Source organism: Erpetoichthys calabaricus, chromosome 16 (genome assembly GCF_900747795.2).
Source record: "Erpetoichthys calabaricus chromosome 16, fErpCal1.3, whole genome shotgun sequence".
Lineage (NCBI taxonomy): Eukaryota > Metazoa > Chordata > Cladistia > Polypteriformes > Polypteridae > Erpetoichthys > Erpetoichthys calabaricus.
Window position 1 is genome coordinate 83955538 of NC_041409.2, and position 14167 is coordinate 83969704.

Genomic DNA, 14167 nt, shown 5'->3' on the forward strand with positions numbered 1-14167 from the left:
GTGGTCAGAAGTTTACTTACACTTGTAGACATGAACGTCATGGTAATTGTAGACTTTCAATTATTTCTTTGAACTGTTCCTTTTCTGGAGTGGGTTGATTGTACAATATACATTTGTTTAATGACTCTAAAAAAACAAGAATTTGGTACCCAACTTTGAATTTGTTGTGGATTTTCTAAATCCACAGTGTCATTTATACATATAGGCTTAAATATTTACATACACCCACTTGTATTTTTAAATAAGTGGTACTGAAGGTTCTGTAATGTCTTAACTTGACAGGGCCAAGGCCTATTAAAATCTCGTTCATGGTCGTGATTGACTACAGCGTGTAGCTTCTCTGTGCCAGTTTAAAAAGGGTTTTGCTTGACAGAACTCATTGGATAGACCAATTCTCCAAATGGTTGGAATGTCAAAGCAATGCAGTGAAGATCTAAAAGAATTGTAGATTTACACAAGTCACATCTGCATCTGTTTCTCAGCACTGCAGACTCCGTCCTTCTGGATGATGCTGCAGTTGTGACCTGCTGGGTTGGCTACTTTGAGCAGCTGTTTAAAGCTGATCCTTCAGCTAGGACATTGGACATCTCTGGGTCCACGGTTCTTGATACTGATCCTCCAATTACCTGTGATCTCACTGAGATGACCTAGGTGGTAAGCCAGCTAAGGATAGGGAAGGCTGCAGGGATCTGTGGTATCCAGGGTGAGTTTCTTCAGGCTGATGGTAGGGCTTTCCTCCTGGCATTGCAAGCAATCTGTTTTTCCATTTTGGAGACTGGTGTCATCCTAACTGACTGGAAAATGGGACTTGTTGTTCTTGTCTGGAAAGGGAAGGGTGATTGCCTGGATTGCGGCACCTACAGGGGGATAACACTGCTCTTGGTGCCAGGTAAGGTTCTTGCTAAGTTTATCCTCAGTAGGATCTGTGATCACTTTCTCACCTCTACCAATGACGGGAGCAGTCTGGTTTTATGCCTAAGAAGTCCACCATCGAGTGCATATGGAAATATTGCCAGAGTATCTTTGCAGTCGATTTGTCGATTATCCTTAAGCTCTCGACTCAGTTGATTAAGCCGCCCTGTGGGTCATCCTGAGATTTCGTGGGATTCCCTCAAATTGCTGAAGATCATGGCTGTCCTGTATACTGGTACTGTGAGTGCTGTGCAGAGTAGAGGCAGAACCTCTTGTGTTTTTCTAAGTTAATTCTGGGGTTCATCAGGCATGTGTTTTTACTGCTACTCTGTTCAGTGCTTACATGGACTGGGTGTTTGGCAAGCTTGTGGTGTCCAGTGGCTATGGGGCATCTGTTGGTGAAGAGAGATTCACTGATCTTTGCGAAGATCACAGCATCGTCGGCAAAGTCAATGGAGACTCTGATTGGGGCCCTTGAGAGACTGAGCGAGGGGTCCGAGTGTCTGGGCTTGCGAGTGTTCTGGATAAAAAATCAGGATCCAGACATTTAATGCTCTATTGGGCACAGCCATTGGCCGTGTCTGTGGCGCTCCTGATATCTCTGCAAAAGGATGAAGGTTAAAGTTTAGATCCCTGGTGCTTCCTGTTTTACTATATGGTTGCAAGACCTGGATGCTATGCAGTGACCAGTGAATGAAGACTGAACTTCTTCAGGGAATCCTTGGGTACTGCTGGTTTGACATTGTGTCAAATGAGTGGTTGCTCGTGGGGTCCCGAATGAAGCACATTACTTGCATTGTGAGGGAGCATCAGTTATGGCACTACGGCCATGTAGTGTGATTCCCTGAAGGTGACCTGGCTCACTGGATATCCTCGTTGTTGAGGACCTGAGTGGCTGGACCAGGCCAAGGAGATGCCCACCTGGCTGTGGCAGATGGTCCAGTCCACCCTCTGGAAATTGCCTGTGTTTTTTCCTGGGAGGTTGCCAGCCGGAATCCCGAGCTGTTTCGTTGTGTGGTGGGTGCGGCAACATGCTGTACCAGTACATGCTCCCTGACCTGACCTGAAAGTCTCTTGGAGCCATTTCTAAATAACTTCAGATTCCAAGATCATCCAGTCAAACAATTATATATAAGTACAAGTTACTGGGAAGTGTCCCCACTTTGCCAAGGGGTGGAAGAAGACCCAAACTGTCACCCGCAACTGAGAGATATTTGCTTAGGAATTTCAGGAACCTCCAAGGCCCAAGCCTGCCATGAACTGGAAGCTGCTAGAACACCGATGAAACTGTCTACAGTCAAGCATGTTTTCCTTTGCCATGAACTGAGAGGGTGCCATCCAAGAAAGACTCCCCTGCTCCAAAATTGACACCTTCAAGCTTGACTGAAATTCCCACATGGACAAGCAAAAAGCCCTCTGGAGGATAGTTTTATGGTCTGATGAGACAAAGATAAGAGAATTTTGATGGAGTAAAAGTAAGGCTTTCAAACCAAAGAACATTGTACCAGCTGTGAAGCATGGCAGTAGTAGCATCATGCTGTGGGGCTGTTTTGCTGCAAGTGGTACTGGTACATTGCACAAAGTAGATAGAATAATGAAGAAGGATGACTAGATCCAAATTCTTCAACAATCTCAAATCAACAGCTAGACAGCTGCCACTTGGATTCAACTGGGTTTTCCAGCAGGACAATGATCCCAGACACAAATCAAACTGCTTGTGGAATGGATAAAGCAGACTAACATTAAGCTTTTAGAATGGCCTCCTCAAAGCTCAGACCTCCATCCTATTGAAAATTTGTGTACTGTGCGTGAAAGCTGTCAGTGCCAGGAAACCAACAAATTTCATGAACTCTGACAGGAAAAGTGGTCAAATATCCAGCCAGAATTTTGCCAGAAGCTTGTTGATGGATACCAAAGTGTCTGGTTGAGGTGTAACTTGTAAGGGACATTCAATCAAAAAAATAAATAAATATATATAAATATAAAATTCAGACTTGAGCAACAAATTCTTGTTTTTAGAGTCACTAACGATGTATGTTGTACAATCATTCCATCCCAGAATAGGAACAGTTCAAAGAAATAGATAGCATGTGCTTATGGTGCTTTGCCAATAAATTCTAGTGTTGGAGAAATATTGATCATTGTATTCTCACAATAATGCAGGTGCTAAGTTGTTTTTAGTATAATAAGTTTGGAGTATGTTTATTCAATGTATGCAAAACAAAACTTAGAACTCTTTTCCTATTTCATTTAATGATAGATTAGTGTATGCTTTCTTTGCTTGTGAAACATCTTTGTAATTGTGAAAGTAAATTCCGTTTCCTGGGATGGAAGACTTCAAGTAGCAGATGTGAATTGATGTGGGAGAAGTTGCTGAAGCATCTGCCTTTGCAGGCAGCACTTTCAGGCACAAGTTTCTGCCACACGTGTGACTCTGCTGTGAGTTTCACCAACGTGTATTAGAGTTCTATTTACCAAACAGGAGCTTTTGTTGGACCAGTAAAAGAAGAAAATATACAAGTTAAACTGATCCTGCATTTAAAATGGTAAACTAATCTGTAATTTAATGTTACATGGGTAACATGCATCCAGTATTGCAAGCAGGTCTTCCAACTTGCAGGGAAAACTTGGGGGTTGGTGAGAGTTTATTATTAAACTCTCTAACTGTTCCACTCCATTTGAACTAGTGTGGTACTGAGATGTCACCCGTTGTATGGCTGTGCTCAGGTCCTTATTTGGGGTATTGAGGGAGTTCATTGTGTATTGGGTTTGGCAACATGCTGTTTCAGGTCTCTGTCTCTCTCTCAGAAAATACTCTTCCATTATACTTGGGAGAGTTCACCCAAGTACAGTACTCAAAACATGAATGCAGCCGTTTAACAAATGTATGTCAACTAATTTAATAAAATACATTCCAACATGTGGAATATATGTTGGAGCTCAGTCTTTCTTTATTTTGTATGGTAGGGATAATCAGAAAATTTTCACCCCAAACTTGACAAGGATATTGAATGCTCCAGTTGATTGGCTGCCAATCTAAATCTGCAGATTTTCACTTAAAAATCGATACATTGGCAGATCACATAAACCGATCTTTCCAGCCCCTGTTTTACAGTAATTTTAGTTGCTGTGCTCCGTGAACAGAGTTTTGGGAGATTCTGGCAGTAGTGTAACAATAGAGAAAAGCTAGGCATACATAAACTAATGCTAAACTGAGTACATTCCTTCTGTTTAATTTCCTCATATTAAAAGGAAATTTGTTTTCATACCTAATGGTTGCTTGTTTGCCTGTGTGTATTGCACACCAACCCCCCCACCCCCATGTGTTGTTGTGGCTGTAACCTAACAATTTTAGTTATTCTCCAAATCAGATTAGTTAGCGTGTGTGTGTGTATGTGTATGTATATGTGTGTATATATATATATATATATATATATATATATATATATATATATATATATATATATATATATATATATATAAAATATTTGTGTGTTTAAAAAAAAAAAAAAAAAAAAAAAAAGTTTCATTATTAAAAGCATTTTGCTAACCTGATAGATACTTAGATTCAGGGTATTGTATCTCATAAAAATGAAAGTGTGATATTTCAAGGTAATTGTTGAAAGGATAGTTTAAAAATATTTTCAGTATCTCTGCAAGCTGGCTTTAAGATGAGCCATTCTTTCCCTGTTTGTGTCCTTGTTTAATTTCAAACAGTTTTATTGGCTAGCTGTTTTTTACTGTTCCAAATTTTGACCTATTTTAATTTCAAAATCTGTTTTCTAGGATATTCTTCTGATCAATCTCATAATTGAACATATGATCTGTGATACTGATCCAGAGCTTGGGGGTGCAGTTCAGCTAATGGGTCTTCTTCGTACCTTAGTTGACCCAGAAAACATGTTAGCTACAGCCAATGTAAGTAGAAAATATTAAGCTTTATCTTACTGCAGAGCTGTACCATTGTAAATGTTTTTTGCTAAATATCTGGATTGTTCAAGTTATTATTAATTTAGTTTGTCTTACTTTAATAGGCATTGAGGTTTTCAAATGCAAGTATTGCTAATTTTTTTAATTCCCTGCAAAACCCTCCCTTTCCCAGAATCAGTGGAGAGGTGTTTTTGGGGAAACAAAATGGTATTTGGAAGATTGTTACATTGTGCTAGTGATGTATAATGTCTGTATGTGAAGATGAAGTATGGGTTTAAGAGTTGTGGGTTTTCTTTTTTCCTTTTCTGGAAATTTGGTGGTCTATGGCTATGTGCAACCCCCCCCAAAATAAGCAACATTCTGTTGATGTTTTTCCAGTTATAAAGTCAAAGATTTTACTCTGCTATTTTATGCACTTTGGCAATAGAATTTAACTTGACTGCTTTGGGCCAAGTTGTATAAGCAGGCTCCAAAATTCAGTCATTTGTAAAATAAATTTAAACATATAGGCACATTCTGAGCCATGTCTGGTATATGGCTGCATTTAAGTAGTCTCGTTTCTACATTTAATTTCTTTAACATAATATAGTAAAGCAAATTTGTTGTAATGCCCCTTAATTGAATGTGCAAAATTTTAATCTGTGCTAAATGTAGTGTTTAGCACAGTGTATTTATCTGCATAAATACTTGAAAGAAAAAAGCTCTGACTGTGCATGGCAAGAGTGATTAGAATATTAAGCATCATCAGTATACGATAGCAACATGAATATATACTGTATGTATGTAATAGGGCTTTCAACTGATCCATCAGTTAAGATTTACATATTTTGCTTTAAAAATCAGTTTTTCTTTATTTCAACAAGGTCTGGTAACTTACTTATATATAGAGATAGAGAGATCTCTATAGATATATATTGTGTGTGTGTGTGTGTGTGTGTGTGTGTGTGTATGTATATATATATATATATATATATATATATATATATATATATATAAATATAATACACTACAGTAATCCCTCCTCCATTGCGGGGGTTGTGTTCCAGACCCCCCCGCGAAAGGTGAAAATCCGCGAAGTAGAAACCATATGTTTATATGGTTATTTTTATATTGTCATGCTTGGGTCACAGATTTGCACAGAAACACAGGAGGTTGTAGAGAGACAGGAACGTTATTCAAACACTGCAAACAAACATTTTGTCTCTTTTTCAAAAGTTTAAACTGTGCTCCATGACAAGACAGAGATGACAGTTCCGTCTCACAATTAAAAGAATGCAAACATATCTTCCTCTTCAAAGGAGTGCGCGTCAGAGAGAGAGAAAGAGAGAGAGAGAGAAAAAAGCAAACAGTCAAAAATCAATAGGGCTGTTTGGCTTTTAAGTATGCGAAACACCACCGGACAAAGTAGCTGCGAGGAAGGGAGCAAGCATTTTTCAGCATTTTTTAGAGGAGCGTTCGTATCCTCTAGGCCAGTATGCGAACAGCCCCTCTGCTCACACCCCCTCCGTCAGAGCGAGAGAGGAAAGCAAACAATCGAAAATCAATATGTGCTGTTTGATCTTTTAAGTATGCAAAGCACCATGCGGGAAGCATATCGCTTGCAAAGCAGCCACATGTAAGCCCAGCAAAGAAGGGAGCACTGTGAATGTAATCTTTCAGCGTTTTTTGAGGAGCGGCTGTGTCCTCTAGGGGTGCGAACAGCCCCCATGCTCACAATATATTTGAGGAGTTTTATTTAATACATGCTCTGGTTGGGTAGCTTCTTAGCCACCTGCCAATAGCGTCCCTTGTATGAAATCAACTGGACAAACCAACTGAGGAAGCGTGTACCAGAAATTAAAAGACCCATTGTCAGCAGAAATCCGCGAACCAGCAAAAAATCCACGATATATATTTAAATATGCTTACATATAAAATCCGCGATACAGTGAAGCCGCGAAAGTCGAAGCGCGATATAGCGAGGGATTACTGGTGCATTCAACAGTTTACTGTATTTTTCTCCCTGGGAAGCTGAAAACGGAGGGCATATGCATTTCCTTAAGCTATGTTCTAGTTAATTGCTTTCTATAAATTAAAAAAAAAAAAAAAAAAGGCTTCACTGCACGGGTGCTTTACAGTGTAGGCTGTATGGGGCATAGAAAGTTTGCCTGTCTGGTTGTTTCAGAGTTGGCAGTGAAAGGGGAGCAGACTGTCTGTAGTTTTTTTTTTTTTTTTTGGTCTACCTGCATTGTCTCCAGTAACTACAGCAGCTTCCCTTTGCAATTTGATGTTTACTTGTTCTAGTGATTTCTGTAAGTAGTTCTTTCTGAATACAGAATAATAGCTGAATTATTTTGCTCTTTCTTTATAGTTTTCTCATACCGAGTTTTAACATACACAAGCAGTTTTCAATCTGTTTAGTGCTAGACAGCTGCAGGAACATTTTGTCTCTGGGTAATTCTTGCTTTTTGTACCTGTGACTGTTTTCACCGGACTGTACATTCCCTGTACGCACTGGTCAAGTTTAAAACTCTTTCCACACTTGTCATTGTGAGTGAAGAACAGATACAAGTAAATAATTTTTTCAGAACCCTTCTTATGAACATACATCAAAATAGGTTTAATGCCTTATGCTGATATTTAGTCAATTGAAAGGTTTTTTATTTTCATATCAGTATATTTCCTCTTTAACCTCCTTTTGTAAACTTCTCTCTGATATTATTTAAAAGTGCCAACGCATTCAAGCAACTATGTATAGTGTAAAATTTATAAGAAGGGTTTTTGTAGAAAAATGTCTATTAAAATTGAGCATTGAATGCTCAGGAAAATGCTAAAATAAACTTATTTCATTAGTATATGATTCAAAGCAACCAGAGAGATTAACCCAAACAACCCCCTCCCAGATGCAACTGTGAGGGCTGTGTTTTTATTCCATCTTTTCATGACTGCATTTTCATTTTTGACAATTTTCATGTTCTTGGGTTAATCTGCATCAAAGATCGGCATATGGTGCCCTTGCTTGCTTTCTGTGGGAGTTGTACTTGTATATCTTGCATATTTAATTCAATTCCACTTATGTGTGTGCCCACATTTATCATGAATCAAGGCTTTGTTTTTTCTATCCCAGTTTTATATCTGACATTAAAAATGCAACTTATTTCTTTACTTTTGAGTGATAACAGAAATTTTGATTATAGTTTTGTTGGTGATGGTTCTCTTTTTGAGTTTTTATTTTTCTGTTTTCATAGAAAACTGAAAAGACAGAGTTTCTGAGCTTCTTTTACAAACACTGTATGCATGTTCTCACTGCCCCCTTGCTGGCAAACACAACGGAGGAGAAGCCCAGTAAAGGTGAGACTACAGCGAACAATGGTCAGTACATTATTCATATAATTTTGTTGCGCAATGCATACCGGGGTTAAGTTGTAATTTAGTGAAAACTGTGTCTTCTTTACAGATGTGTGGTGTTCAGAAATCTGTATATGTACATTTCAGTTACACTTAATTATTTAAGTTATAGTTTTTACTTCCAGATATTTTACTGTGTTTAGTTTGATTTAATAGTTTAATATCTGGGGAATGAAGAATTAAATGTTTATAAGTGACTTCACATTATTTTGACTAGTACATGTAAAATGCTATTTATAAATTTTTGTTTTTTGGCTTTTCCAAGTCTTGAGTTAAATCCACCCAATGTAATTTTTTTTGATACATTAAAATTGCATTCTGTTTTGAGAGAATGGTGTTTGTGATGCATCAGGTACATATGGGTATCTTTAGTGTATGTGACTGCATATCTAATGTAAAGTGGAAGGCTTGTAAATAATTTAACATTCAAAGAATGTCCAGTTTGTTTTTTCCATAAGTTTGTACAGTTCTTCATATTTCTAATTTTTTGTCAATTTTCCTGCAGATGATTTCCAAACGTCTCAGCTGTTGGCCTTAATATTGGAGTTACTGACATTCTGTGTAGAACATCATACATACCATATCAAGAATTACATTATTAATAAGGATATCCTCAGAAGAGTTCTGGTGTTAATGGCTTCCAGTCATGCTTTTCTAGCACTGTGTATGTATGAAACGGTAGAATCGGCAAACACTCATATCTTTTGCAGTGAAATAACTAATTGGCTTAATATTGCTTCCTTTTACTTTCACCAGGTGCACTTCGATTCATGCGAAAAATTGTTGGTCTAAAAGATGAGTTTTACAACCGTTACATAATGAGAAACTTCTTATTTGAACCAGTAATCAAAGCCTTTCTCAACAATGGTTCTCGCTATAACTTGATGAACTCTGCCATTATCGAAATGTTTGAATACATTAGAGTGGTAAGTATTGGCTGCTTTTTGTTTTAGTACTTAATAGTGAGTGCAAAAGTACGAGCCATCCTAAGTACAGTACAGAAATGGAGAGACAAATTGAATGTGCTCCTCAGTCTCTGCAAAGCTTTATACCTGATGAAGTCTTTGGATTTTCCCAGTTTGTGAAGTATAATAGTCTTTTATAATAAATAAATATATATATAAATATATAAATATATATATATAAATATTAGTAGTGTGAGTGTATGTGTATATATGTGTGTGTTAGATGTTTTTTTTGTTCATCATATAAAATACAATTATCTTACTGGTTAATGAAATAACAGTACTTTTATTTTTCTGGGACCCTGAAATGATGAGCTTAATTTATTACATGTGAATTTATTTTTAGATAAAGACTCATTCAGGTTATATGTATATTTAAGACATTCACCATATTGCAGTGATGCTGCATAGTCTTAAATTAGTGTTTTGAAATGTATTCCTAAATGAAAAATTTGATTATTTCCCTGTCTACATAGCCTTAAAATAATAATAAAAAAATCCTTAAAAGGATTCCTGCAAAACCCATTTAGATTACTACAGCAACTAAATACAAGAAAACTCTCTGGTTTTAGTGACGATTAGATAGGCTGTTTTGGGTTATAGAATGTTACATGGTCTTGCACAGGTGCTGTCTTTTTAAAACACTAGTTATTTTCTGTGCCCCCGTGGATACTTTTAAAATGCCTACAAACCTATAGATAAGGAGGTCGCCATTCTCATCAGCAATGTTCGGTTTAGGAACAAAAATATTGGGGCTACTCTATTGGCATCTGATGTATAGGGCTCCTGCCAAAGGCTTAGTCAGGGTTCCCGTTGATCCTTAAACTTTGTAACTAACATCAGCCTCCAGTCAAGGAAAACCTCTGGAAATGAAGAACGTTGTCACATTTCCTTTAAAACACCTAGGTGAGATTGAATCTCAAAAATAAAGCTAGGTTTCTAAAAGGCATTCCGGTTGACACATCAATAGTGCACGATTTTTCAAACACTTTGTGTTCACAGCTTTGCGGGACAGTAAAGCCAGCAAAGGGTTGGTCTGTGTCCCACAGGTCTCCAAGACACAGCCACCTCCAGCAATAAAGTGGTGTGGATGTCTTCAATTGCTGCTTTACTTCTGTTACAGTATAATTGTTACACTGATGAGACAGTTTTGCCACTGTCTCACAAAATGTGTCTAATCAGTGCATTAGAAGAAAAACTCTTACTAGGTTACATTCCACTATTAAATAAAGTGTTAGTAATATTTAATTGTGGTACATTGTTTACTTTTGTCACCAACTTTGATGTCACCCAGTATTCTTAGTTAATAATTAAAACAGGTGTTATTGAAGATACCTATTCTGTCGCATTCTTTTCTCATTTCATAAATGTCAAAGGCATCATAGCCTCATCTACTCTTGACGATTCACTTTGATTCCAAAAAGAGATTCTTGTGTGTTTCTGAAAAGATGATTACCACAGGCTTCTACTGCACTGTCACCAAGAACGCACACAAATGTGTGAAATATTCACAAGAGGCAATACTGGATACATCAGAGGCCCCCTTTTTTTAGTGGAAGGAAACAGACTTCTGAAGTTGTCAAAAATTAAATGTGTGTTTATGTATGTATGTATGTATGTATTTTTTTTATTCTACCAGGACTTCCTTTGAACACCTGTTAAATACAGAAGTGAATATAGGAAAGTCTGCGTTTTAAGCCATGCAGATATTCACACATTTCCTCTGTCATGAAACTTTTGTTGTTTCAATTGTTTGCATTTTTATAATTTTATAAGTGGTTATAACTTGTAGTTTTTTGTTACTTATAGGCTTCTGTTTGCAGTGAAATTTCTGCTTAAATGTAAATATGTAGACCTTGTGGGTCTCTTTAGGTGGGTATAAAATTGTCTCGGATACAGAAAGCAAGGGATTATGGTGAGGAGAACTTTTCAGAATTAGGCGATTAAAAATGATATCCCTCGGGGATCAGTTTCCTGGGTGCTTCTTTCTTGTAACATATGTAAATGACCCAAGGCAAGAATATAATCCAGTAAATTGGTTAAGTTTGTAGATGATATCAAACTAGGTGCTAGGGTAGATTTAATGTAGGATCAGCTAAATTGTTACAGAGAGACATGGATAACATACAAGCTGGGCAGATTAAATTTAATGTAAGTAAATGACATTTTGGAAGTAGTAAAAAAAATAAATAAAAAAAATGAAAAATTTGAATACACAGTGGGAGATCTGCAATTTTGAAAGTATACAACATAAGAAGGACCTGGGAGTCGCCACTATCTGTATCCCAACAGGGTATAGAAGCAATGAAGAAGCTAGTAGGGTGTTGTATATCACAAATATTAGTCAAGAGGTTATTCTTAAGTTCTAGAACACACTGGTGATGCATTACCTGGAGTACTATGTTCAGTTTTGGTCACTATCTCTAGAAGTGTTACCCTTAACCCAGTCAAGTTTACAGAAGAGCATCTTGGTTGATACCTGGTCTAAAGGACGTGAACTATGAGGAGAGATTGAAGAATTTGAACCTTTACAGTTCAAGCACCCAGAGAATAAGAAGATTGAATGTGATGATGTGTTTGAAATTCTGAAAGGAATTCGTTGAGGAGATTCCAGGTTTTACTTTAAAAAAATCTGCAACACAAACATGGGGGCGCAGTGGGAAACGTAATGGTAGATTTCACATCAGTGTTACTTTTACTTCACGCAAACAACCATAGACACGTGGAATAAATGACCTAAAAGTGTGACACAGTGTGGGAGTTAAGACGTTCAAATCTCAAATATTTTTTTTGGATGATCAAGGTGGGATAGGATAGGATGGTGTGGTTATTGGGCTGAATGGCCCATTTTTGTCACAACCTCTATTGTTCAAAGGGTATCGTACGAACTCTAGACCCAACCCCAGCAAAACTAGTAAAAAGACAACTAAAGGACAGGTACTTGGTTTCATTTTGGAAATTCCAATTTGCTGTTCTGCGTTAAAGATAAAATTACTGAAGTGGTGTGTGAAGGGGAGATGGATTGTGACTGAAGTTTCCAAGATGATTTTGACCCTTATCAGTTTTATCCTTAGATGATCATAAAATCTGTATTGCTAATATTTGTAGTGATTTATGTGTAGAAAGTTCAGATTTCACATCGGATTTCAAAAAATGTATTTAGTTTTTTTTTTTTTTTTTTTTCCCCCCCAGATAAGTCTGGGTAATTACTCAAATTACTGATTCACCACAACAAAATCGCGAACTGTGCCTTGCCCAATCCATTCCTTTATTTTTTTGTTTAAAAAGGACTACAACCAAAAAAAGTTTTCACATTTGTGGCCCTGCATGACCCTGAATTGGACCAACTTGGTGTGAAAATGTTGCAAAGTGACCTGAAGTTCCTGCCAAATTAATCTCCATCAGTCTTATAGTGCACAGATGTTCCCCACCTCTTGCCCAATGCTTTGAAGCTTGATTTTACCATGTCCATATTCCTGTTAGGAAGTTCAAGTTAACTTTCACCCACCTATTTTGACTAGTGCACTCACTGTTCTGTTTGTTTTGAATTTGTGTGCTTGTTCTTATTGTTCTGAGGTGACGGCTTTACTTGGCTGCTGAGGTGTGAGATTCAAACCCATTTCATTTCCAAGTTTACGGTTTGGGCCATGATTACTGAAACTTCAATGTTCTTGCAGGAAGATATCAAGTCTCTAACGGCTCATGTTATTGAAAATTACTGGAAAGCTGTTGAAGACGTCAATTACGTACAGACGTTCAAAGGATTAAAATTGCGTTATGAGCAGCAAAGGGAAAGGCAGGATAATCCTAAACTTGACAGGTGAGTTATCTGACCAAAAAGGAATTATAATATTCACAAGCATACTAGTACTGTTCAGTCTCGGTCTCTTGGTTATATCAATTCAACCAGGGCTGTGGAGTCGGAGTCAAGGAGTCAGAGACGTTTTTGGGTACCTGAAGTTGGAGTCGACTCCTAATAAATTTAAATTGTAATGAAAAAAATACACCAAGTTCAAATGTCCCATTCACAAACAATAGTCATAATTAAGTACTTCTCTGATGTAAGAATAAAGCTCAGTACATAGTTGTGTTACTACTAGTGTGAAGTTCAGCTGAGCTATTGTACAACCTGACATTCACATATTGTAATCTGGATTATGGTACATTACAAAAAGTGTTTTCATTTTATTTCAGATATAATGTGTTTAACAAGTTCATTTGAGTGTAAGCAAGTGTAATGATGCAGGTGTAGGCGTGTGCTATGGCCTGATGTGTGTTCAGGGGTTCTGTCTGCACTCTCCATATATGCTCCCACCCAGTGCTGAACTTTATCTTAACTTTGCACACCACCTAAGTACTAGGAAGTTAGTTAAGTGGCCCCCCGGAGCCTCCCACTGCCCTGTCTTCAGCAGAAGATCAGCACACTTGGGAAAAGGCAGCAGCTTCTGCCCAACTTCTTCTCTCTGCTAGAAGAACTTGGAGGAACAACTTCTTGGATTCAACTGTAAGTCAGTGTTCATGTTTATTTTAAAACTGCATCGCTGGTTGTGTGTATTATGGAAGGCGGTGTGCATGTTTCTGGATAAAACTGCAGGGCTAGGTGTATGTTTGTGTATGGTACAGGAATGTATGAATGTTTGTATAGTGCAGATTGTGTATATGTTTGAGTAAAATGTAGGGCTCTGTATTGTGTGTATGGTACATGTCTGTGCATGTTTTCTGTATAGTGCAAATTGTGTCTAGCTTTAGTGCTGAGCTATAGCTTATTTTTGTGTATAGTGCCGTGTTGTATGTATGTTTGTATAGAGCAGGACTGTGTATGTTTGTATTTAAATCAAAGTATATGCTAGGTGGTATAACATATTTTATATTTATATTTTAGTGAAAGTGGCACTCCATTCACAATGGCAAAAAGACTGTCGTCAAACACGACAAGGTCTGCTGTTTATGAGCATTTTACATTATCAGGTGAT

General features: G+C 37.5%; 1 protein-coding gene across 2 annotated transcripts in view; it reads left to right on the forward strand.

The window, feature by feature from the left end:
- The window catches only part of smek1 (SMEK homolog 1, suppressor of mek1 (Dictyostelium)), a 74191-nt gene that overhangs the window by 44596 nt on the left and 15428 nt on the right, over window positions 1-14167 (forward strand). The window contains exons 8-12 of one of the 2 annotated variants that reach the window (XM_028821831.2): window positions 4699-4830; window positions 8070-8193; window positions 8735-8893; window positions 8986-9155; window positions 12872-13014. In XM_028821831.2, coding sequence (XP_028677664.1) covers window positions 4699-4830; window positions 8070-8193; window positions 8735-8893; window positions 8986-9155; window positions 12872-13014 — 728 coding nt within the window. The remainder of the gene's footprint in view (window positions 1-4698; window positions 4831-8069; window positions 8194-8734; window positions 8894-8985; window positions 9156-12871; window positions 13015-14167) is intronic. The other variant, XM_028821832.2, reaches the window with a different exon arrangement.